The sequence below is a fragment of the Temnothorax nylanderi genome, unplaced genomic scaffold, assembly GCF_030848795.1.
Source record: "Temnothorax nylanderi isolate EJ_2023f unplaced genomic scaffold, tnyl_v1.0 TNYL_tig0853_pilon, whole genome shotgun sequence".
Classification (NCBI taxonomy): domain Eukaryota; kingdom Metazoa; phylum Arthropoda; class Insecta; order Hymenoptera; family Formicidae; genus Temnothorax; species Temnothorax nylanderi.
In genome coordinates, this window is record NW_027249915.1 from 14,804 (window position 1) to 38,787 (window position 23,984).

Consider the following 23,984-nt stretch of genomic DNA (forward strand, 5'->3'; position numbering starts at 1 on the left):
GATACATTGACTAATATAAAAACAAAACAAACATAATTTTATTAACAATATATGTTATTTTGACATTTATATTTGCTGCATTATGCAATTTATAATACATGATTTCGTAATGGAACACCTTTTCACAAGATTAATATTCTTGTATTGTATTGGTGTGTGGTGTGTGTACATAATATACGCAATCAAATCAAAGGAAATGTCGTTACACGGTCAGGACTAGATTTTGGTTTTCTATAATAATATCTATTATTTGAGTGAAGTTTACGTACAATCCTTAGCAAATCACGCGCCGTTACTTTCAAAGAAAACGCAGTCTTAACCAAAGCTAGAACGGCACAATTATATAATTAACCCTCTAGCTGCATACGGTTTTTTGGGACCTTGACAGTGCATACGTGGGTCTGTCGCGTCCGACATTATTTTCCCTACCTTAAAGTATTTTAAAAAATCTGAAAAAATTCACAAAACATCTGTCAACATTGTAGTTGACGATTTTATAGTCATTTTGACAAACATCGTTTATTTAATATTTTATTTTTAATGAACTTTGAATAAGAATAAAGGAAAGAGATGGATTTCTTCAAAAATTTGTAATTTTTTTTCTATGCAGTAATAAAAAAAATTCTTTTAAGGTTTTTTACTTCAGAGGTAAGTGTTCAAGAAAAAAAAATAGTGCAAATTGATATCTTCAAAAAAGTTGAAGGGGGGGTCAAAATAGTACTTTTAGGTAGGAAAAATCGTTGATAAATAAAAAATTAACGATAAAATTATACATAATATGGCATATATAACATTTTTGGTAATTATACAGTAATACGGACCACCCTCCGATGACCTTGACCTTGACATATGTTGTCAAGGTCACCCTCCTGAGTGACCTTCAGAAGATTTTAGCCGTCGCTTGTTTTTTATTAAAAAGTTATTAACAAAAGAAGTTTCGAAAATATAGCAGTTATTTTAAGTATTGAGAGGTATAAACGACTAATATTACGTCTTTTTTTTTTAGAGAATATCTCGTTTCGCGTGAAAGTCGTTACTTTACCAAGACACAACATTTAAAGCAGTAAATTGTTGATAAATTGAAGTCTTTTTGTTAAAGCAGAGAATACTTTATTTTGCGAGAAAGTCGCTGCTTTACCAAAACAAGTTTTCTTCTGAAGTAGAGAATACTTTATTCGTTTATTCACTGCTTTAAATGTTGTGTTTTGGTAAAGTAGCGACTTTCACGCGAAACGAGGTATTCTCTGCTTAAAAAAAGACTATTTTTTGTGTCTAAAAAGTTTTAAGTATTGAGAGGCATAAACGACCAATATTACATCTTTTTTTTAAAGCAGAGAAACCTCGTTTCGCGTGAAAGTCGCTACTTTACCAAAACACAACATTTTAAATAAAATTTTACATATTATTGTAAGACTTGTAATGTTTATATATACAATATCTTTTTTATATATAATGCAAAAAAGATATATAAAAAAAATATCGGATTATATATATAATTTTCTCATGAAGTAATAGTAAGTAATTTAGCTTTTATAGTAAATTACATTATATTGCTAATAAAAGTATAATTTTTTGAGATTATAGCATTTTTTATATTTGTTGTTTAAATCTTATTTTTCTTATATTTCGACGTTTTTATATTACTATTATTAAACGCAGATTTTTATTTTACGTTTCTTTTTTTTTAACATCGTTAAGATTGTGCAAACTTATTTTTTCCATAGTGGGTGGTGTCTTGGGGCAGTAAATCGTGGTCACAGGACTCATCATTCCCGGCTTTCTCGTTACGCTTGCGCTATCAAAGGAATTGTACGCAGAGCGCGCGGCTATATAAAAGCAGCCACTTGTTGAGCGACACGCATTCTGCCGATCCGCTTCCGCCGCGGACATATCTTCGAGGACGAAAAGGGGAGCGAACATCCGACGGGTGACCACGACGGTATTTCTCGCATATTTTGCGACTTCAAGTCAGGACTCCGGCTCAATTCGTCACGAGAGTGATTGACGTGGGGACTCGCGATCAGGTCAGCCAATATTAAACTAAATTAACAAATTAGACAAACCAAATTAACGCTCGTCAAAGAGCGGACTAGTTTCGCGCTCTAGATATAAGTACAAGTTGATTATAACGCGTTTTCTATCTCAGTATTTTCATGTGTGAATATTATAACATATATTAAAAATATATTTTTACACGTGAAAGTAATATCATTTTATCCGAATCAAAAGTTCGGGGATATTATATGAAAATGAATGTAGAAAAATGATTGCAGATTTTAAATACGGAATTCTAAGAGCTTGTATGTTCATCTTTTAAATATTAGTATGATTATTTAGAAAACTACATTTACGTTTACAAACGTACCAAAACCAAAAGTGTATCAAATAAGTTGACTGCAAGCTAATCATTTTTATTGTTAATTTTATATAAAGTTATTACAGAATTATTTTTTTACAGTAAATGAGACCGTGTGTGATGTACAATCGAAATTAAGAAAAACCTTTGAACATAGGGGGAGGGAAATCAGAACTAAATCTCGGTTGTCTAATAACATTATTCGTGAATTTATGTACAACTCATCGCCTTAGTAAACCACGTGCCGTTACTTTCGAACTTGAAATAATTTCATCCAAAACTACATATTATTAGGCAACCAAGATTTATTTCTGACTGTTGTGTACGCCAAGGTACGCCTAGGTACACAACGGTAGCACGAAGATAGCACGTGCTACCTTTCCGCTTCGCCTGTCGAGATCGCGCTGTCTCGGGCGAGTTGGTATCCAAACTCAGAGTACGTTACTCCCCTACCTCCCAATACAGTACACTGATCATTTAACGGCTTTTCCTTAATTAATTAATTTTTTTAAATTTAATTAAGCATATCTGTTTTATTTATGTGTTGTATCTCTTTACTGTCACTTTTTTATGGACGATGATGGATTAATAATTAATAATAAAAAAACAAAACTTTTAATCTTACCCGTTTTTTCTAATCATGTTTACTATTTGAATTGATTGAAAGTGATAATAAAAATTTGTATTTACCAACGTTTATTTGCAATTACGTTTGACGGATTCAAATTCCTAAGTTGATAAATTCAATATTACATCGATGTATAGCGTGCATTGACACGAGCGGACAGCACTTTGAATACAAAGTTAAGTAAAATTGTTTCTTACACATTTCGTATTTTTGCTATAACTTTCTAATAAAGCATTTTAGAATCTATGATCTATCTCTTTATATAACATTTTTTTTATTTCTGCTTATAGAAAACATATTACTAAAGTTTGTACGAAAAAACTTGAGACACTTTATATAATAGAAAATTGATTTATTATGATCTTTATGGAGATGATTTGGTTTTATCTGTGAATGTAGAATTGGATAATTAATTGCGGAATCCGAGAGTCTGTTTCGATCAAGATAAACAGTGTTAAATGCCGAATGGAAAAAACGTATTATACATGTGAACAAGCTCATCAATTTAGCGAAATATTTTCGTCATTTAAAACAGATGTCATCTATGTGTGTGTATTATTTTAACACATAATATTATCTTTATTAACAATATTAATTGCTTAATTAAAACAGGAAAGTCTCAATTGTATTGAACTCTAGTGTAATAATTGTTTTTAGCAATGCAATAAGTTGATGCTTGTAAAGACACACACTCTCTCTCTCTCTCGCTCTCTTTCTCTTACAACAGCTCGAGTCATACAAATTATAAGTCATATTTGCATATTTTTTGTTTGAGAATATTTGTAACATTTTTACATACCATTTATATAACATTTTTATAATTTAAATTGTATTACTGATATTTCGGGATTGATTCAAATTATATATTCAATAATTTTTAATAATGTATAGACATGACTATAAACTAAACAGATTACAAAAATATCGACTTGAGTTTTTATATTATTATATAAAATTTATTATTATATATCAAAAAATCTATTAATATTTTTATGTTTAATATTTTTATTACAATTATTTTGATAAGACATTTTTGAGCAAATGTTTATAAAACATTTTTTTTGTTTCTACCTGTATAACATATTTGCAAAGTTTGATCGTTTAACTTTGGAACACTATATGAATTTATGAAATATATTTGATGTAAACTCGATTTGATTTGAGCACGCTTCGAATTACTCGATAATCGTCAGCGCGTTTTGATAGTACCGTTATCATGCCGCTATCAAATGCCTAACTCACATTTTCTTCGATTGAATCGCGAATCACTGATGGAGAATCCGCGGGTGGCCGACGGCGTCGCGGATAAATCTTTCTCAGCAAACCGCTCGGCAGCAGTGAAAGCTGCGGGAAATTACAAAAGTCGGAAGCGGAAACAGAGGAAGGACGAGCTTTTAATATCGCCGGGCGTCATTCTGGCTTTAGATCGCTGCTGCTTGCGACCAGCTCGATTTTCCGTTCTACGCTCATCTCGCGATTCTTTCCGCCTCTGATGCTAAGATCATTTTGTCGAAACTGTGATTTCGATCTATCGCCGAAATACAACTTTTTTTATAATGTTGTATAAAATTTCTCTATTAAAATTGTGCATTTATTTATTTATTATGGGAAGATACTAAATTGTTCTGTATTTATGACATCAATAAATGTACAAAGATTTTAGTGATCACATAATATCATTGAAAAATTATGATAAAAATATATGCTTTCCTATTTTTGCCATTATTGTATTATATTCTATATAAAATAAAATTTGTATCGCATTGCGTTTCTATATTTAAAATTGATTACAATGTCACAAACCCGAATACGTACTGTATTGCACTCAGAAAAAAGTGTAGCATCAGATAGTACAATTGTGAAGATCTCTTCTACAAATAATAGTACAAATAGGGACAGGGATAAATTGTAGTAAATGAGTCTAAAAAATTGTTCTAAAAAATTATTCTCAGATTGTCTGAAATCAATTGACAAACTGTTTAAGACTGTAAAATATTATAATATTAATTCGCACGTTTGTTTCACAGAATCACAGTTTTTGTGTTTGCATGTGACAAAATAAATTTGCTACAAAATTGTAGTTAATCGGTGTATTTCATATTTTCTATTACATTACAATTTAAAGTTACTTATCTGACAAAATAAGGTCTACAATATTGTGTTAACTTTTTCCGAGAGATTTTTCTCTGTGTGTAATAGCAGATTTACACACGGTTATATGTTCAAATTGCGTTATAATGATTGGCTTCTCTTCTGATTAAATGTTATGGACAAAAATCTATCTATCAAAAATATTTCTTTCTTTCTTAATTAATAATTAGTATGAGATCTATTACTTGATAAAAAATAGAATTTTTAAAAAATAGTTTACTTAAAATAATTATTCTGGCATTTTTGGATGTTAAAATCAAGTAATCTGATTTGATTGTAATGAACCGATAAAAAAATATTATCAAGTTGTGTATTAATGTGTATTGATGATAAAATTATTAATATTTTTATGTTATCGAGTTTATTCGATTTTATTGTATTATCGAAACACGCGCGAAAAAAAAACGTTTATATCAGTTTATATCGTTCTTTAAACTATTATTATTATTATTTAACATTATTTTTTGCTATACGTCATTCCGAGATGCAATTAATATTATTATTAATTAAGGCTGAAGTTCGGTATCACCAAACGAAAATCTTAACGGCCCCCGGATTGCCTGCACTAAGAAGCTTGACTTATGTGACGCCAACGCGCGATCGATAATGAATCCATAGAAATTAGCGACGAACTCGCATCGCGAATTTTTGTATTAGGTCAACATCGTTCGTTGTGTTGTAATCGCGCTTCAGCAGTGCCTATGTAAAAACCTCGTTGCGAGTAAATTCCGCGGATGTATATCGAGTAATTAGGAAAGTAGTTGTGTAATTTTGCCTCTAGATTTCTGCAACTTTGCAACATTAATTTGTGCTAAATCAAAGAGCGAGTTTAGATCAGTGTATAGTAATTCTCGTGACTTGACAAGGAATCATCACATGGTATTGATAAAGTACGATCAATAAACAAACATAAAGGAATTATTGAAACCATTATAAATCATAATTTTAAAATATAGATTATTATTAGATTGTTATTTTTATTATTATATAAAAATCTTGCAGTTACATGTCATTTTCTTCAAACTAAAGCAACGTATAGTTTAAAAAACAGAACGCATCTGACATTTAGCGGTTTTTGTGGGAAGTGGAGTCTTTTGTTTGCGCACCACTCGATTACTGATGTCAATCAATTGCAACAATAAGGATTCTTTCCTTTAAGCATTTCTCTTAGCAAGGCAAAGAAAATGATTTTTTAATATAACATTATTGTACGCAATATTATATTAGAAAATATTATTCTATATTTTTTTCTAAATCTTAAATATATGTTTTAAAAATGTGTATGTGAAAGAAAACTATTAATAATTAATAATTAATAATTGTATTGTCTTATACTATCTGTTACAGATAAAATGAATTTGGAGGATTACCGCAAACATGGTAAGCGAATGTATAGACACATAACAAAAAAAAATTAAATAAAATTTGGACAATTTATAATTATTCGAAATTACACATCAGCGATTATTTCTATTCCATAACGTTATATAAGAAAAATTTAAATTATATAATTTTATATGAATTTTATAAAATAAAAGTCGATATAATAATATTTATAAAAGTCTTGAAGCTAAAAGATTTGATTAACGTATTACAAAATATATCAATCAACTGACCTAAATCTGAATCAAATTGACACATTAGAATCCATTGCGTTCAAGCCACGGCAATGATTGTACGTCCCTTGAAACAGCATCAATAAATAGAGATCACTGATCGAATTGGTAAAGGCTTTATATGTGCGATATTGTTTCCGATGCGCGACATCATTTACAGTCTAAATCTCCAGCTTTCGTACTACGACTACGGCTTTGAAACTCGCTTTTCTTCTACGATTTCATTTCTAGGCGATTATTCTGTCTATTCGTCTTGGTGAATTAGGATTGGCAATGCGTGTCGCTCTATATTGCAATACAGGTTTATTCACTTATTCATAATTGTGACCAGTAACAGTAAATAAAACAAATTTGTTTTTCTTTCTTCTGGATGTTTGTAAAGCATTTTGATAGAGAATCAATTGTTGAACGAACAATTTTAGAAAACTATGCATTTTCTTATTTGCCAGAATGCAGTTTCTGTATGGGACATCATGTGACAGAAAGAGTGATTACGTTTTCCAAACAAAAGAATTCACATGTATGAAGTAGGGGGAGTTCTAATCTTTGAAAAAGATGTGAATTGTGTCTTTTCTTTAGTACAGAAAAGCTCCTTGATTCTCAAAGCATCTTTTGTTTCTGTTTAATGGCTTTTAGTTGCAGATAAATGTGTTAAATTTCGAACGAAGAGGATTCGCAAACTTATTTTCTACATCCTAGTTTAACAACACTTTTTTAATTCTTTGTTTTGTTAGCATTTTCTGATTTATAACATTTTTATGATAAATATATCGATATAGGTATTAAATTAAGAGCAGTATTTTAAAAATGCTAAAAGTTTAAAATAATTTTTTTTAAATAAAATTAATTATTATAATTTTGCAATAATTTATTTTATGGTTATTAATATAATTCTTTCAAATTATTATGCTGTAATAATTTGAATAATTGATAAGTTTACGTTTATTTATTATTGTGATTTACACACTCAGTTACATTTCATTTCTATTTTGTATTAACATTGGTAGTCTATGTTGTAATAATCAATTTTTATAAATTGTTATTTTCGTAAATATGTAAAAAATTAAACAATAATAAATGAATCTGGACCGATATGAATCTCAATTAAGTAATAAAGAGAAGTATCATTTTCGGTCGGGCTGAATCTTACAAGGGGAGGACCAGGTAGTGCCCTTACCGATTTAAATAAATTTTTAATATGTTGTAGGGTTAACCCCCCACTAATTAATGGTAAAGTGGCACGATGCAATACTCGAGCATTCGCAAGATATTTGCATCGAAATTTACTTATTTAGTCCATTCGCCAGGTCGATTGAGCATTTTTATCGAGGTTGATGGCTTAAGTTAATGTTTTTTTATGTTTCTTGGGTCGTAGAACAAGAATCTGTAAATAGTTTTTTCGTAAGTCGATGCAATAAAAAATTATTAACAATTTATTTGTTTAAATTGCCCTAGCGATCAAACTATACATCCTATAAAAAAATAAACTAGAGAAAATTTGTTCCTCTTTTCACGACGAACAAAATGGCGTTTGAATTTTTCCAAAATCTTCATTATTGACGGAAATATGTCAATTTTTAGGTAATTACTGCCTACGCGTCGCGGAGTACCCTAGGCGTGCGCGCTCGCGCTCAATTGTACCACACGAGTTTTGCTTTTTTAATTTTAATTTGATTTATTTTTTTTGCTCCTTTTTTATCCTTTTTTGCTCCTAGGGTACTCCGCGACGCGTAGGCAGTAATTACCTAAAAATTGACATATTTCCGTCAATAATAAAGATTTTGGAAAAATTCGAACGCCATTTTGTTCGTCGTGAAAAGAGGAACAAATTTTCTCGAGTTCATTTTTTTATAGGATGTATAGTTTGATCGCTAGGGCAATTTAAACAAATAAATTGTTAATAATGTTTTATTGCATCGTCTTACGAAAAAACTATTTACAGATTCTTGTTCTACGACCCAAAAAACATTAACTTAAGCCATCAACCTCGATAAAAATGCTCAATCGACCTGGCGAATGGACTAAATAAGTAAATTTCGATGCGAATATCTTGCAAATGCTCGAGTATTGCATCGTGCCACTTTACCATTAATTAGTGGGGGGTTAACCCTACAACATATTAAAAATTTATTTAAATCGGTGAGGGCACTACCTGGTCCTCCCTTTGTTAGTAGCAATATTAATAATATTTTTGTGTAAATTTTGTATACTCAGCAATAACTGCTGATTATTTGAAACGCAGTTCTCCGTTGAAACAGTAAATCTACAGTAGGTTCAAGCCAAATTCGAATCTTGACTGGAATGATATTTTTTGCAATAAATTCTTTATAGTGGTTTGAAAAGGATACTTATTAACAACCAAAAGTTAAGTTAATTAATCGATCTAAGTATGTAGATTTACTGTTCCAACGTTTCAAGATCGACAAATAATTATAAATAATCGGTGCGCAGTTTGCCAAGTTGAAAAAAGTATGCGAAGTTTACACAAAAATATTACTAATAGGCTACCAAAATCCAGCCCGACCGAAGATGGCACTTCTCTCTTATTACTTTTAATTGTAAAAAGTTAATCAGTAATTTGTAAATTAAGATGCAGCATAATTTGTAAGAGAACAGATCTTGTAGTAGTATTCTCGTTAGATATTGCACATAATGGTCTATAATAATCATAAATATTTGAAAATTGCACAGGGAAGGAAATGGTGGATTACATCGCCGATTATCTGGGAGACATCCGTTCTCGGCGAGTATACCCAGCGGTCTCGCCGGGATACTTGAGAAATGTCCTGCCGGCGTCGGCCCCCGTGGACGGTGAGCCCTGGGAGGACATATTCGCCGACGTTGAGAAATGCATTATGCCGGGTGTGACGCATTGGCAGAGTCCGCACATGCACGCCTACTTTCCGGCCCTGAATTCACCTGCCAGTCTGCTGGGCGACATGCTGGCCGACGCAGTAAACTGTCTGGGTTTCACGTGGGTAAGTTATAATTTCACCTATTTATCTTTAACAGCTAGTATTTAATTTTTTTTTTGAACATGTTTAATATTTAATAGTGTCTTTCGTTGTTCTGCAAATAATAAGTTAAGAGTTTCCGATAAATATCATCAAGAGCTTGTCAAAATTTGCAATTAAAATACAACATTTTATATAGTATCTTAATAATTTATAATAAATACCCACATTTTCACGGAACTTATGGTTCTTATAATTTAAAATTCTTTTTATATACACATTAATGCGTTTTAATTATTTAATTAATGATGAGGATTATGTATAACTTAATATTAAAACAATTTCTTTAAAAATCATTGAAATAATCAATCGTCTTAATGCGATAATTGTTTTAATACGATTTTAAACTTAACATGTATATTTCTATAGGCTTCCAGTCCAGCTTGTACCGAGCTAGAAACGATCGTTATGAATTGGTTAGGCAAAATGATCGGTCTACCCGAGGATTTCCTGCATCGACCGGGCGGTTCCGGCGGCGGTGGCGTCATACAAACGACGGCGTCTGAAGCCACACTCGTGTGTTTGCTCGCAGCCAGAACCAGAGCTATCAGGGACGTGCAGGAGAATGATCCTGATTGTTTGGCGACAGAGATCAATTCGCGACTAGTTGCATACTGCTCGGATCAGGTTCGTAGCCGTTGTTTTCTGTTGAAAGTAAGAAGCTTACAAACGTATCTAGATGATAAAGTAAGAGTGCAAATTCCTATGATATTTTATTTAAAAGTATATGTACGACCGCTGGGAGCAATCGCGAAAGTAGCGAGCAGAAATAATAAATGCTAATAGAAGTGAAAACCTTAAATACTGCGCGTATTGCGGCGAATAAAAATTTCAAGCTTTCAGCGTTCCTTTGAGAGCTTTTTAAAATACACTGAAGCGCATTACATGGATGAACGGAGATGTGTACTATCCGCATTGGAAAATAAATTTCTCCTAAAGTTTTTTTTTCAAGCCATTTCATTGTGTAGACGTTTTAATAAATATGAAAATAAATAGAAAGCGTTTGATTTTGTAATTCACTGAAAAATAAATTTATATTATGAATACAACTATTGAAATTTTAATGTTAAAAATGTTAGATCAAAGATATTAATTTCCAAGCATTTCAAAAAACAATAGGATTTCGAAGAACAATAGAATAATTTCAGAATCTGATTTATAGGATATTATTTTTCGAAGTCTACATCTTTAAACTAACATCTCTCAAATATTAATAGTTATATTAGTTTATTAAAATTTGAGGAATAATAAATAAAATCTTTTTTAATAGTTTTTATAATTTAAAGATTTTTATAAATTTTCTGTGTTGTTATATTTTTATTGGCTCGACAGGCACATTCGAGTGTGGAGAAAGCTGGACTCATAGGACTAGTTCGAATGCGGTATATTGAGTCTGACAGTGAATTAAGCATGAGAGGAGATGCTTTACTTGAAGCATTAACGCGGGATCGGGCTGAAGGTCTGCTTCCTTTCTTCGTAAGTTAATATTGTTTCTCTCAAATACAATCTGGATATTTTAATATATTTTAACTCACTTTTGAGTCTATTTTTTCTTATTGTTAGATACATTTAATATATCGTCAGCTTCTTAATTTTTATTACGTAATTTCTTTTGCTCATAATTTTCAAACTATTGGAATTTTTATGCATACTATAGTAATATATCATTATTATGTATTTTATTATTTCTCTATAAAGAATGATTCCATTGATGTATTTTTTTTCTAAACTTTATTACTTATTTTATTATATTATTTTTTGCCAAGAATTTGTTATATTTAGCTTCTATAGTATAAGTCATAACAAATTGTAATATAGCAGATTTAATAACAATATAGAACAAACAACGAAATCCGCGTCTATTAACGTTGTGGCAATAAGAGCTAGTAGTCTAAGTATACGTATGGACGGACCGGTGCGCCAATTATAGATATATTCCCTGCAAGTAGTAACAGACGCACGGATTCGGCGAGCAAAGCCGGATCGACGTCGCGCTAGTTGGTCCCATAGGAGCCTCGTATAGTCTGATTTGAGTTTGTTCGCAATGAAAAATATTTATAATCGAGATTTTTTGCGATGTAATAATATTCCCCGGATTTATTTTGCCAATTATACGTTTTCTATGACGATAATATAGATATTGCACAATTAAAAGTCAATTTCTTCGGCATTGATTTAATTTGCTAATATATGTCATAACGTAAATATTTCTTAAATTAAACTCTATCTTTAAAAAGAGACAAAGGAGCATGACAATATGTATAAGATTAATGAGAGAAATTAAATCTGAAACGAATTGGGTTACTGTTAAATATAGATTAAATGTAATTTCATTATAATATGTTTCCTATACAGCTTTGTACATCATTTCTATGGTTTTAAATCTGCACTTTTATAATATTGAATGTTGTTTAACGTTATAAAAAATATATTTGAAATTTGCATTTTTTAAGAAACTTTTTGAGAAATTTTTTAAATTCTAGAATAAATTTAATTTATCTTTTCTTTATCTCTGTCTCTAGCTATTTTTTCTGTTTCTGTATATAACATAAAAACTAAAAATTTTTAATCTATTAATTATTTAAGAAATTTTTTCTTTATCCAATACATATAAAACAACTCTGTTATCTACATAGGTGTGTGCAACCTTAGGCACCACTGGTGCGTGTTCCTTTGATAATCTCAAGGAAATCGGACCAATATGTGAGTATCAAATTTACTTGAAATATACTAATATACCTTGAATGTCAATTTTAAAACAATTTCTTCGTCAGATTATTGGACTATGTTCCGAAATGTTATGACAGTTTGCGAATATTTTATGTTATTATAGGCCAACAAAATGGTTTATGGTTACACGTCGATGCGGCCTATGCTGGTAGCGCTTTCGTATGTCCGGAATTTCGCGGATGGCTTCAGGGAGTGGAGTTTACTGATTCCATTGCATTCAATCCAAGCAAATGGCTCATGGTCCACTTTGATTGTACAGCCATGTGGTATGAGCAAAGTTATTATTAAAATTCTCCTTATAAGTTAATAGTTTTATGAAAAAGTTAATAGTTTCTTCGATTTATAACAGTAATAGTTTGAATAATTGCGTAATAAATAAATATAAATTTGATTAGAATAATTCAACTTACGTAACTCGCAAGAAAAATCAATACTCACTAGCTTGCAATTTTTATAAAAATTGTTATAAATTGCACGTGATTTTAATTTTAAGAAAGTAAGACACGTGCCTTGCAAGATTATCTATCGTGCCCCAATTTTCGTTTTATTAGTTGGATTGCAGAGGTACGGTCATCTTTTTCCATTCCTTCCGTAATTTCCTTTCGAGGCCGTCCCAACGATTGAACGCGCGCAGTTCACAATCTTTCAGAATATTATTTCAATTGTGTTTAAAGTCGATAGTACGAAGTAACATGCTTTATGATATTTTTTAAATATTTTATGTTATGATATATTAAGAGTAATATTCTCTTTTATTTGTGCATTATTTAGTTAAAATTAAAAAGCAAGACTCGTGTAAAGCATATACCTTATTTGAGTAAATAAAAATTACAATAGTAATGAAATTCGCGGAATACAAAATACGATTGCAAAATAATAATTATATCTCTGATAAGCGCGTTTAACCCTTTGTAACTCAGGTTATCAAAAATAAAAAATATGACAACTATTTTAAATTGATTTACAACAGATAAATTCATGATTTAGAATGTTGATGGACACTTTGCCGGTTTGTAACAGTATTGTTACCAGGAGTTACAAAAGGTTAAAAAATCTACATATATAATCGAAAATCTATTATTACTATTGTTGCAAAAATAACTGTATTCAGTAAACCTCTCTTAAAAGATTATTCATGTTTTCGTGAATAACATGTATTAAAAATTCCAAATTTTTAACTGAGACTAATAAAATACTCTAGAAAATATAAGCAAATACAAAGATCTAAAAAAAAGGCTGTATATATCTGAAAGATCCTATGTATATCGAACGTAATAAATACGTAATAAAGATCAGATTAGATAAGAAACTAATAAATTTTTTTGGTATATATTTGTTTTAGGGTAAAGAACAGTCAAGCTCTACACAGAACTTTTAATGTCGATCCACTATATTTGAAGCACGAAAATTCAGGTAATTTTATAATTTAATAGGTTCTTTGATAATAATTAATCATTAAAGAGTTTGTTTTTTTATGTAAAATTGTATCATTAGCGAACGTTAATTAATTATAATATTAGTTAGGTCCCAGATATTTTCAAAGATTTCTTAGATTTTTTCATAATAAAATTTATCTACATAAAGACTACATATAATTTTAACATATCTAATCTCTGTAAATAATATAAAATTCCTAAGTTAGAAAAGTATAAAACATTTTTTTATAATAATGTAAAACTTTTTTTTTTAACAGGTCTTGCGATCGATTATATGGTAAGTAATAAATACATTTTGTAATATCATGTTTTATAATAGATTGTAAAAGAATTTATCCAAAGCAAAAAAATTATATATATATATTTTTTATTTGGTTATATAAATATAAAATTTTTTAGTGTTACACTACATTTTAAAATAGAAAAATATGTAGATTTAGTAGTAATATATTTTGTTTTAATGTTAATTTCAGCATTGGCAGATTCCTCTATCCAAAAGATTTCGTGCTCTAAAACTGTGGTTTGTTATCAGGAATTATGGAATTACTGGTTTGCAGAAACATATACGAGAGGTACATAATATCAAATAAATATGCATATATTTGGTCAAAAAGTGAAATCTAATGAAACAAGAAAAGAAATATTTTAAATTAGAGTTTCTTTTATTTGTAGATTAAACGCGTAATGTGTAAAAGTCCATAATTTATATTCATAGGGCGTGAGGCTAGCACAGAAGTTCGAAGCTCTGGTCTTGGCAGATGCTCGCTTCGAAATTCCTGCACCGAGACATCTCGGCATGGTGGTTTTTCGTCTTCGTGGCGAGAATACCTTGACAGAACGTTTGCTAAAGAAGCTAAATTCGCGGGGCCGACTGCATTGCGTGCCAGCCGCCTTGCACGGAAAATACGTTATCAGATTTACAGTTACCTCAACAAAGTATGTCTCTATATTTATTTTTTAATATTTATGTAATTATATTAAAAACTCAAAATTAAAGTAATTTAATTTTTTCAAACTGTGCTATATTTTCTATTCTTTGGATAGAAGAGATAGGGCAAGAAGAGACTTTTTTAAATATATTTGTTATTCTCTCCAATCATTCTAATGCACTTACGGATTTTATGAATCTCTTAAATAAAACCTGGTATTTTCAGCACGACGAATGAAGATATCCTAAAGGATTGGGCAGAAATACGAAGTACCGCTAGTGAAATCTCGGATACTACCCAATTACCACGAGCTAGAGTTCCTCTCGCAGGTAATAACAAACCGGATCTAAGACAGCTTCAGTCGGTTTAATGGACAATAGCGATCTATAATGACAAAAATAGCATTAAGCTATTTTTACAGAAACGCATATTATAGTTTCGCGTTAAGTTAAAGATATATATAACGCATAAATGATAACTTATTGTATCATAGAAAATATGTATACGTCCGAAAAATGTTGCATCTTATTGTTTATATATGTTTCATACATTGTAAAAAATATGATAAATTTAAATTATTTACACAAGTAGAAAAAAAAATTTTTTTTCTATAAAAAAAAAATATGTATATGCTAAATTAAAATCATGTGGATGCGATTTCAATTTATCATATTTTGTGACATATGAAATATATGTAATGAAATATACATATGTGCAGTAGAGTACAAAACCTTCTACATACATGTATACCTATATTTGACTTATAACACAAAATATTGTTACTATTTACATGCACTCTCTAATAATTATTTCTTTTATTAATTAATAGGACACAATATTAATTATGTAATATATACATAATTTTATTTTTTTATATAAGTTAACACATCGCAATAACAATATACGTTAATTATATTAACTGCGTTATATGTGTACCTAATACATATATATATGTACTGCATTAATTATTTATTATTTAAATTGGAATTTTATGAAAGCCTACGTTTAAAATTAACATTCAATTATATTTAACAATATTTTAAATAATGTTAAATTAATTTTTCTTTTATACATTAAATTTTATTAAAGTAACATTTTTTAAGTTTGATCATTGATTTATGTTTATTGCTTTCATTGAGTTTTGATAAAGATGCTATTTATTGCCGTTAAATAAATAATTTTATTTCACAATGATTTTTTTTGTGATTACTATGAACACATAATTGCTCGCTTACTCCATATACACATTACACTTCTCAAAGGTGATGAGTTACATATCTTTTTCAAGTTCCGACACCGTTTAACGCACGAATTAAACTTTAAATATATTGACTCCTTATTTATTAATTTATCATATTTAATATCGCTGTGAGAAATATGTAATTAATTTTGATAATTTACAGATACGCGACAGAAGAATGAGAATTTCGGATCGAGCTTACTATTAGCCAATTCGCCAATGTCTCCGAAAATTGTAAACGGAAGTTTTGCCGCAATATATGACACGGCCGACGTATTTGAAGAATGCATGAAAGCTTTTGGGAAAATTCATCTTGAGGCGAGAGATAGTCCAGGTACTGATTTGTATATTACATGATTTTAATATTATATCTAACACTATACATTTAGCGTTTATTTAAAGAATAAGTATTACCTTATTTTAATTTAAAAAATATTTATATCAATTTATTTATTATTATTAGTGTTGTTTGGTTAAAAAAATTATGAAATTTTAATAAATTAAGGATGAATTGTAAACGATTTACAGGCAATTGACCACAATTAATTGGTTAACATTTTAAAATTATTAATCAATTTGTTACATTACATAGCTAATTATTATAATTATATACGCAAAGAGTTTCTTGACTTTAATTAATTTCCGAAATACTCTATTAAAATATTACACACTATAATAGTTATAGAACAGTCTATAAAAGCCAATGTATTTTTTATGTTAATTTCAGCCATACGTCGTCGCATTCGCGGAATATTAATGTCGGGCAAGCAATTTTCGTTGGATTCTCGCATGGATCTCGTTCAGGTATGTTTAAACCAACCGCTAATTTTTATTTTTGTATATTTCGATGCCTTTGGTTTACACGGAATATAATATAATTATATCTAATAACTCAATAATATTGTCTCTTAGGGGTACGTTTGCAGCCGTCCACTCTCGGATTCGCCTTCCGAGTTACCATTAATGAAAGAGGATGAAGATGCCGGATTATGTGAATCTGATGTTGATACACCGGATGAATCTGACAACGGTGCATTTTCATTACTTTAAATAACAAAAGAAGAATACACTACAAGATTTATTATTATGTTTCTTACAGGTAAATCAATTGTTTATAAAAATTGGGAGGACTCCGATAGTTCCGAAACAATTAAGAAGGAATCATCCGTCTCGAAGAGTGGCTCGAGTTACATAGTGGCGAACGGTTCATTTGTTAACGTCGGTGCTGACGATAACGGCGACAACACGGTGACTATTGCTTCGGCCAATGTAGGCTTTCCTAGAAGTGAAACTATAGCTGCTTTTGGACATCGACCTTACACAGGCGATCTGGAGCCTGTTCGAGTTGCGAGAAAGAAGTCACTGAAGAGAAATGAGGAAGACAATGACAAAAAGGAGTTCTGCAGAAAATGTGGTCACTATTCCAAACGTCAGTAATTAGTTCAAAAGTATTACGTATTCTTCATACGTTGAACAACGTACGCACTCGAAGCCATTTAGTGTTTAAAATAATTTTAATTCTGTCAAATTAAAATTGTTTTTGCGATATGTCATTAGCGTGTTAAGTCAAATGTTAATTTGGACTAGCAAATAAATTGCGTTACCTATAGTTAAAAAATGTTTTAAATCAAAAAGACGTGGAATATTACAAACTCATTGTAGAAGATTGATTCTGCTCTTTTTTTTTATAAATAAGTACATATATTTATATTATTTGTTAAGTTTATTTGTTAAGTTTATTTAATAAATACATTAATTTAATTATTAATTAATGTATTTATTTTTAATTAAAAATACAATTTGTTTTTTGTTTATTAAAATAACTACCTTTGTTTACAAACTATTGACAAATTATTGACTTTATATTAATAGCTTATAAAAATAAAAAAAGTGTTACAAGATTGGCAGATAATTAATAATCGCATTATTTTTAATATTTATGTAGTTTATGTTGGTAGTTAAAAGAATATTGTAGTAATTGTTAAAACGAAGGTGTAGAGTGCAATATTTTGTACGTGATAAACGTATGAAATTAAATAAATGCACAATATGACAAAATGCTTAATGCTGTATTAATTACCCGCACTTATACGTATAATTTATTTCTGCCTTGTTCTAAAAAATCTTAAAAATATATTCAAATGTATATAAATATTATACATTATCATACATATGTTACATCCTCTGGATTTCACAGTTCTTTTCTATCGTGGAGACCTATAATGTCGCCACAAGATTTTATATAGAAATAATTTGTGCGAAACCGAATATGGACTTCATCTGTGAATATTTGAGATACTCTTCGACGACATACAGAAAATGCTATGACAAAAGTTGACGATACCAATTTTTCTTTAAGATTATAAATGTTATTTTAAAGAAATGTCAGATTTTGGCAGTGCATGCCTAACTTGGAAACTATAAAACTCAAGAAGCTGTGATCTATTTAGAACAAAAGATTGCGAGAGATTTTTTATCTTCAAAAAATAGATAAACAAGTGAATATAGATTCTGATTAAAGATCCAATAACTCTGCAGCCAAATAATAACGAGTGTTAAAGATTGTTACCCGATATGACACATATACAAAACATGTGTAGATAAAAAGAAATCTCCTATTTTAGATTCGCTGCCAGACATCAGAAGGTCATAAAATTGTAAAATAATTCTTTATTTTTAACCCGGAAATAGTCGTCTAGTTTATTTTTACAATTACCCGGGGTATTTTTTACACTCTAATTAAAAATTATTATTTATTAACTATATGCATATTGTATATTATTAATTGTTCTATAATTTATTTAAAATTAATATTTAAGTAATTATAGTAGAAATTAGGATAAAAGTTCTGCCCTAGAACCGTTATTTTTCTCGAGATATCATCAAGTTAGTCGCACAATTTTGCTTTTGTTTATTTTTATTATAATTATCGTTTAGATTCAGACTTATCGCACCTTTTACTACGTAAAGTTGGATATAGTGTGGAACGCTGACTTCGCCATTTTCATTCCTCAAAGAGGAAGGCAAATAATTCGCCATTTTCGAGTATATTTAGATTTATATTTTTTAACGCACTTTATTAACAATTTAAAGCATTTATATAATATCTGGTTGTTAAAGTTTTGACAACATGTTTATTTTAAAAGTAATTTTGATAAAAAAAAAAAATCTACATTTTGAAAATTTTAGTTATTTAATAGAATATTTAATAAATTATGGAATATTTTAGAAGGGCTTCGTCTAATTTCGACCTATTATTTCCACATTTATCAATAAAGTGGGTTTCGTTATAAATTTTCAGTGCTGGGTTCGTGTATTTATGGCAAAATTACAATAGTATCAAAGACGGCGCAAACTATATTTTTCCTCTAAAGCCATTTTATTTGTGCCAAATTGATAAGTACGTATTATGATACATTTATTACACCAATGCCGTCATATGGTTTGAATGGAAGCACGAAAACTACACCTAATATTACGTTGTAAAAAAATAACCTCAGGTCTAGCAGAGTGTACAAAATCAAAGTTTACAAAAATTACTTACACCAACGTTAAAACTGGTGGAAAAAATGTAACCTCAATTTAACTTATATAAGTCGGATTCCAACGTTGGTACAACCTAAATTTGATTCCCCAAATTAGTGCAAAAGAGGGTTGAAACGACGTAGCAAAAACGTTGGATACCAACGTTAAGTGTGTTCATCTTAACGTCGGGCGGACGTCAAAATGCTGCTTGGGATATTAGATGGCCTTGTTTCCGTTGCATTATTATTGACGTTATTATGCCAAAATACTTCAATAAATCTATTATTCAACACAGCCTTTGTGCTTCTGTAAGCAGACTCTGCTTCGGTTGGCAGCTGGAAGGTAACCAACGCTGCCACAGGATCGCCGCCGAAATTAACATGGATATTTACAATTTTACCGAATTTGGAAAAATGATTATTCAATTGTGTTATATTGTTTAAGCTTTGTGGAACCTTTTTTAGTTCCAGAGAGCAATTGGCCGGGAGAGCAATATGCACTACTCTCTGTTTCGGTTCCAGACGATTAAGGTCAAACGTTTGTTTGCGTTTCAGCGGATTGCTCTGGGTGTGGGTTATTTCCGACGAATTTGTGCGGGGAATAACCGGCACACTGATCAGTTCTCTTTGCCCCCTGCCGTAAATCCCAGACGCAGGTTGCGGATGTTTACCCCATCCATCATGCTGATTTTGAAACGCTTGCTGAAAGTTCTGCTGTCCCTGATATCCCTGATGCACGATCTGCCTTTGATAATTGTGTTGAATAGGCGGTTGAATTTGCAACGCTTGCTGAAAGTTCTGCTGTCCCTGATATCCCTGATGCACGATCTGCCTTTGATAATTGTGTTGAATAGGCGGTTGAATTTGCAGTTGACTCGCTTCCGGTTGTATTGGCTGAAAATAGCCGTAAATCCCAGGCGCAGGTTGCGGATGTCTACTCCATGGCATTCGTGGGTCCATGCTAGGTGCGTCCGGATTATATTCTGCGAAAACATCCATATTAGAATGGTGGTTTCTTAAATGAGGTGGTATCGTGACATTTAGAAATTAAGAATTTCTTATTTTAACAATGCATCTTTACTTTATCGAATTCTATTATTATTTGAGATTGTGACATACGCTATATAGTAATATTTTAGCGAGAAATTATTATTATTAGTTAACTGTTTCAATACATGTAACCTATAATTCCGATTAATTTTGTAATTTAGTTCGTTCCTTCTCTCGGGGAGTTGTATTTTACGTGTTTTGCGAAATTGACTGGAATCACATTCATATATATGTAATCAAAGTATTATGAAATATGTATTACAATTGTAATTTAAGTTATATGTTTCTCATCAGTTAGCGTTATACACTTTTTACAAAGTAATTTGAAGAAAAGGTACAGCACAATAAAAATAATGTGCGTTTCGGCGGCACTATGTCGCGGACACACATCGATGTAATTTTATCAACCAATTGATGTAACATTTACCGTATAGTCAATAATTTTTGATAAATTTATAATGTAATCATTGCTGCGACTATGTTCTATGACATTTTAAAGAGTAATCTAATCATAATAAAGCCACGTCCGATGGTTGTATCAGAGTAAATTCGGCAAAGATAAATATCACAATCTCAAATATGCACTAACTCTCCTTTAATGTGCTACAAAGACTGGTATACATGAAGTTATCTACGTGAAAAATATCAACGCTTTGATTAATAAAATATTTGATTTTTCTTCTGTTAAAAATGTTATAATATTAACGTGTGATGTTTTATCAGTTAAACAAATGCATAGTGGTATAATCATGAATTGCATTTGTGAACAATTGATAATGTGACATTAATCTATATATATAATTATTTATATCTATAACAGTAATGGAGAAGAAATTGAACACATAATTACAATTAAAGAAGAATAATTTGTAAGTACGGATTGTTTAATTTTATTTCCGCTATTATATCTTTAGCTTTTTGACGATGTTCTAGAAAACAAGCGTTATATTTATACATATTTTTTCTCTTTACCACAATACCCCATCTCATACATAATTCCAATTTTAAACGTCGAGGAAATATTGGACACGTAAGAAATGTATAAATCCGAGTAAAATATTTTCTAACGCTATAAGTTCTATGAGCAAAAATATATCGCATAAGGCGTATCGCGACTAAATTTAGGAAGAACGGAAAAAATCGCAGGGAAAAGGATTCTTTTTGAAAGATTAAAATCAGAAAATTTATCAAAATATTTGGTATGCATGCCCGTATCAATGCTCATATCAAAATATATACTTGGGTAAGACATTGCTACGTCACGCAATGTGATTTTATTTTGCTCTCGTGTGGAATCTGTATTATTATCTCTCATTTCATTCTCAATATCTATCCCGTACTTATTTATCATTAGTGACATCAAAATCTCTACTGTACGGCAGTTACGAAACCTGCAGGTGTGCAATGCGTGAAATAAAAAACATAGAATCATGATATCATCACTAAACAACATGTTGTTAGAATATTGAAAAAAATGTGCAATATCATTAATGTCGAAATATGAGAAAAGACTTATTATCAAAGGAATCAAACTAATAATTGGTTTTGTATGAACTAATTTGACTAAAGATTACCTTGTACGCTATAATGTTACCGTGATCACTCAATCAGTTTTCTCGGATAATTTTCCCTATTATATACCCACACAGACATTAATATTTAATAGATATCTATTAAATATCTACAATGTATATCCATGATATCCATGAGATATTTAATAGATATCCATTAAATATCCAGATGTCCGCCACACGAGATCTAATAGATATGCATTAAATATCCACGGAGATATCTAATAGATATCCATTAAATATCCGGTGGATATATATATAGATATTGTACGTCCAATGGATGTTGATTAGATATTTGCGTGGATATTTATTCGATGTTTTTTATTTTTATATATGTCTATTATATACAAATAGAACCCCATAAAGCACAAAAACGTTGAATCAACATATCAAAAATATTATTTTTACAACACCTCCACGGAAAGTTCGACTTTCCATGCCTGTAGAGAGGGGCGAAAGCGGCCAATTTCATGCCAGGGCGGCATAGCGGGCGGAAAGTAACCACTTTCCTCCCTGTTTAGCGGGTGAAAAGTAATCACTTTCCGCCCTAGGGCGGAAGATGGAATTTCATCTGTGCTATAATTTCCGATGTTGCTGATGAGAGGATTTCCGTGATCAGGTTTATAGACTTTAGTGATCATCTCATAAATAATTTTATTGACATACTCTACTTGTGTTTGTGTATGCAAATCGGAGATGCGCGTTCTAGGAATATTAATGATGATGCGAAGAAATTTGTTTTGCATGATTTGAATTCTTTTGATATGCGATTTGTGAGCTGCCGCCCAGACCGGAGCTGCATATAGTAAAACGGTTCTGGCACAAGTCTTGTATAACATAATTTTATATTCTAATTTGAGATCGCTCTTCCCGTTGATAAGAGGGTATAATTTTCTAAGAGCACCCTGTGTTTTACAGATTCTGTCGTCTATGGCAGGTTTCCATTTCAGTTGCGTATCGATATTGACTCCAAGATACTTAACTTTATTAGCCCAAGGGACTTTAAAATTTGACATCCTAATGGAAGGAGGTTTAGGAAACTTTTTACGAGTTGTGATTATCGCCTCGGTTTTTTCATTGTTGATTTTCATCCTCCAATCCCGAAACAATTGGGCGATGGCATCAACATGCTTTTGCAATCTGCTGAAGAGCAAAGCCGGACTCCAAGAAGAAGTATACACGGCAGTGTCGTCAGCATAAATTGCCAATTCTGTTTTCGGGTCTTTGGGAATGTCGTTAATGAATATGTTGAAGAAAATTGGCCCCAATATGGAGCCCTAAGGAACATCAGACATTCTTTGACGATTCTGTAACGAAGTAGGGTAGAGCGGGGTCAAAAGTAACAATTTGACTTTAGAACTTGATTGTGGAAGAACTATTACAGTAAAAAAAAATTCTTGATACCCTAAGTTAATGTGATCATTTCACTTTATGGAAATCCTCCTATTTAAATCTTGTGATAAACCAAATAAGAATTATTAATCAAAAACATAAACGAGGGAAAATGTTACAATCGCCCCCGACTCCGGGTCGGTTGCAACACTATAGGAGATCGATAGTAACAGTTTTAAATAATCAAAATAAAAAATATTTATTCAATGAAAAATAATAATTTTTCTTATATTAACACCCAGGTAGCAAGGTGACGTTAATATGACGTCAATAATTCGTCATTTTTTGGGTACGACGTCATTTTACCAACTTAAGACGTATAAATGTCGTGACTTTTTTGACGAAAT

At 30.6% G+C, this 23,984-nt stretch overlaps 1 protein-coding gene across 1 annotated transcript; it reads left to right on the forward strand.

Annotated features, from left to right (window-relative positions):
- The first annotated feature begins 1,590 nt into the window (after positions 1–1,590).
- Positions 1,591–18,160, forward strand: Hdc (histidine decarboxylase). The gene is made up of 16 exons (XM_071724823.1): positions 1,591–2,024; positions 6,483–6,515; positions 9,443–9,729; positions 10,135–10,392; positions 11,098–11,241; positions 12,402–12,468; positions 12,599–12,761; positions 13,838–13,908; positions 14,189–14,208; positions 14,405–14,503; positions 14,647–14,867; positions 15,086–15,189; positions 16,264–16,434; positions 16,828–16,904; positions 17,013–17,130; positions 17,200–18,160. The coding sequence occupies exons 2-16, from the start codon at positions 6,488–6,490 to the stop codon at positions 17,535–17,537; spliced, it is 2,166 nt and encodes a 721-aa protein (XP_071580924.1). The 5' UTR covers positions 1,591–2,024; positions 6,483–6,487; the 3' UTR covers positions 17,538–18,160.
- The last annotated feature ends 5,824 nt before the right edge of the window (positions 18,161–23,984 follow it).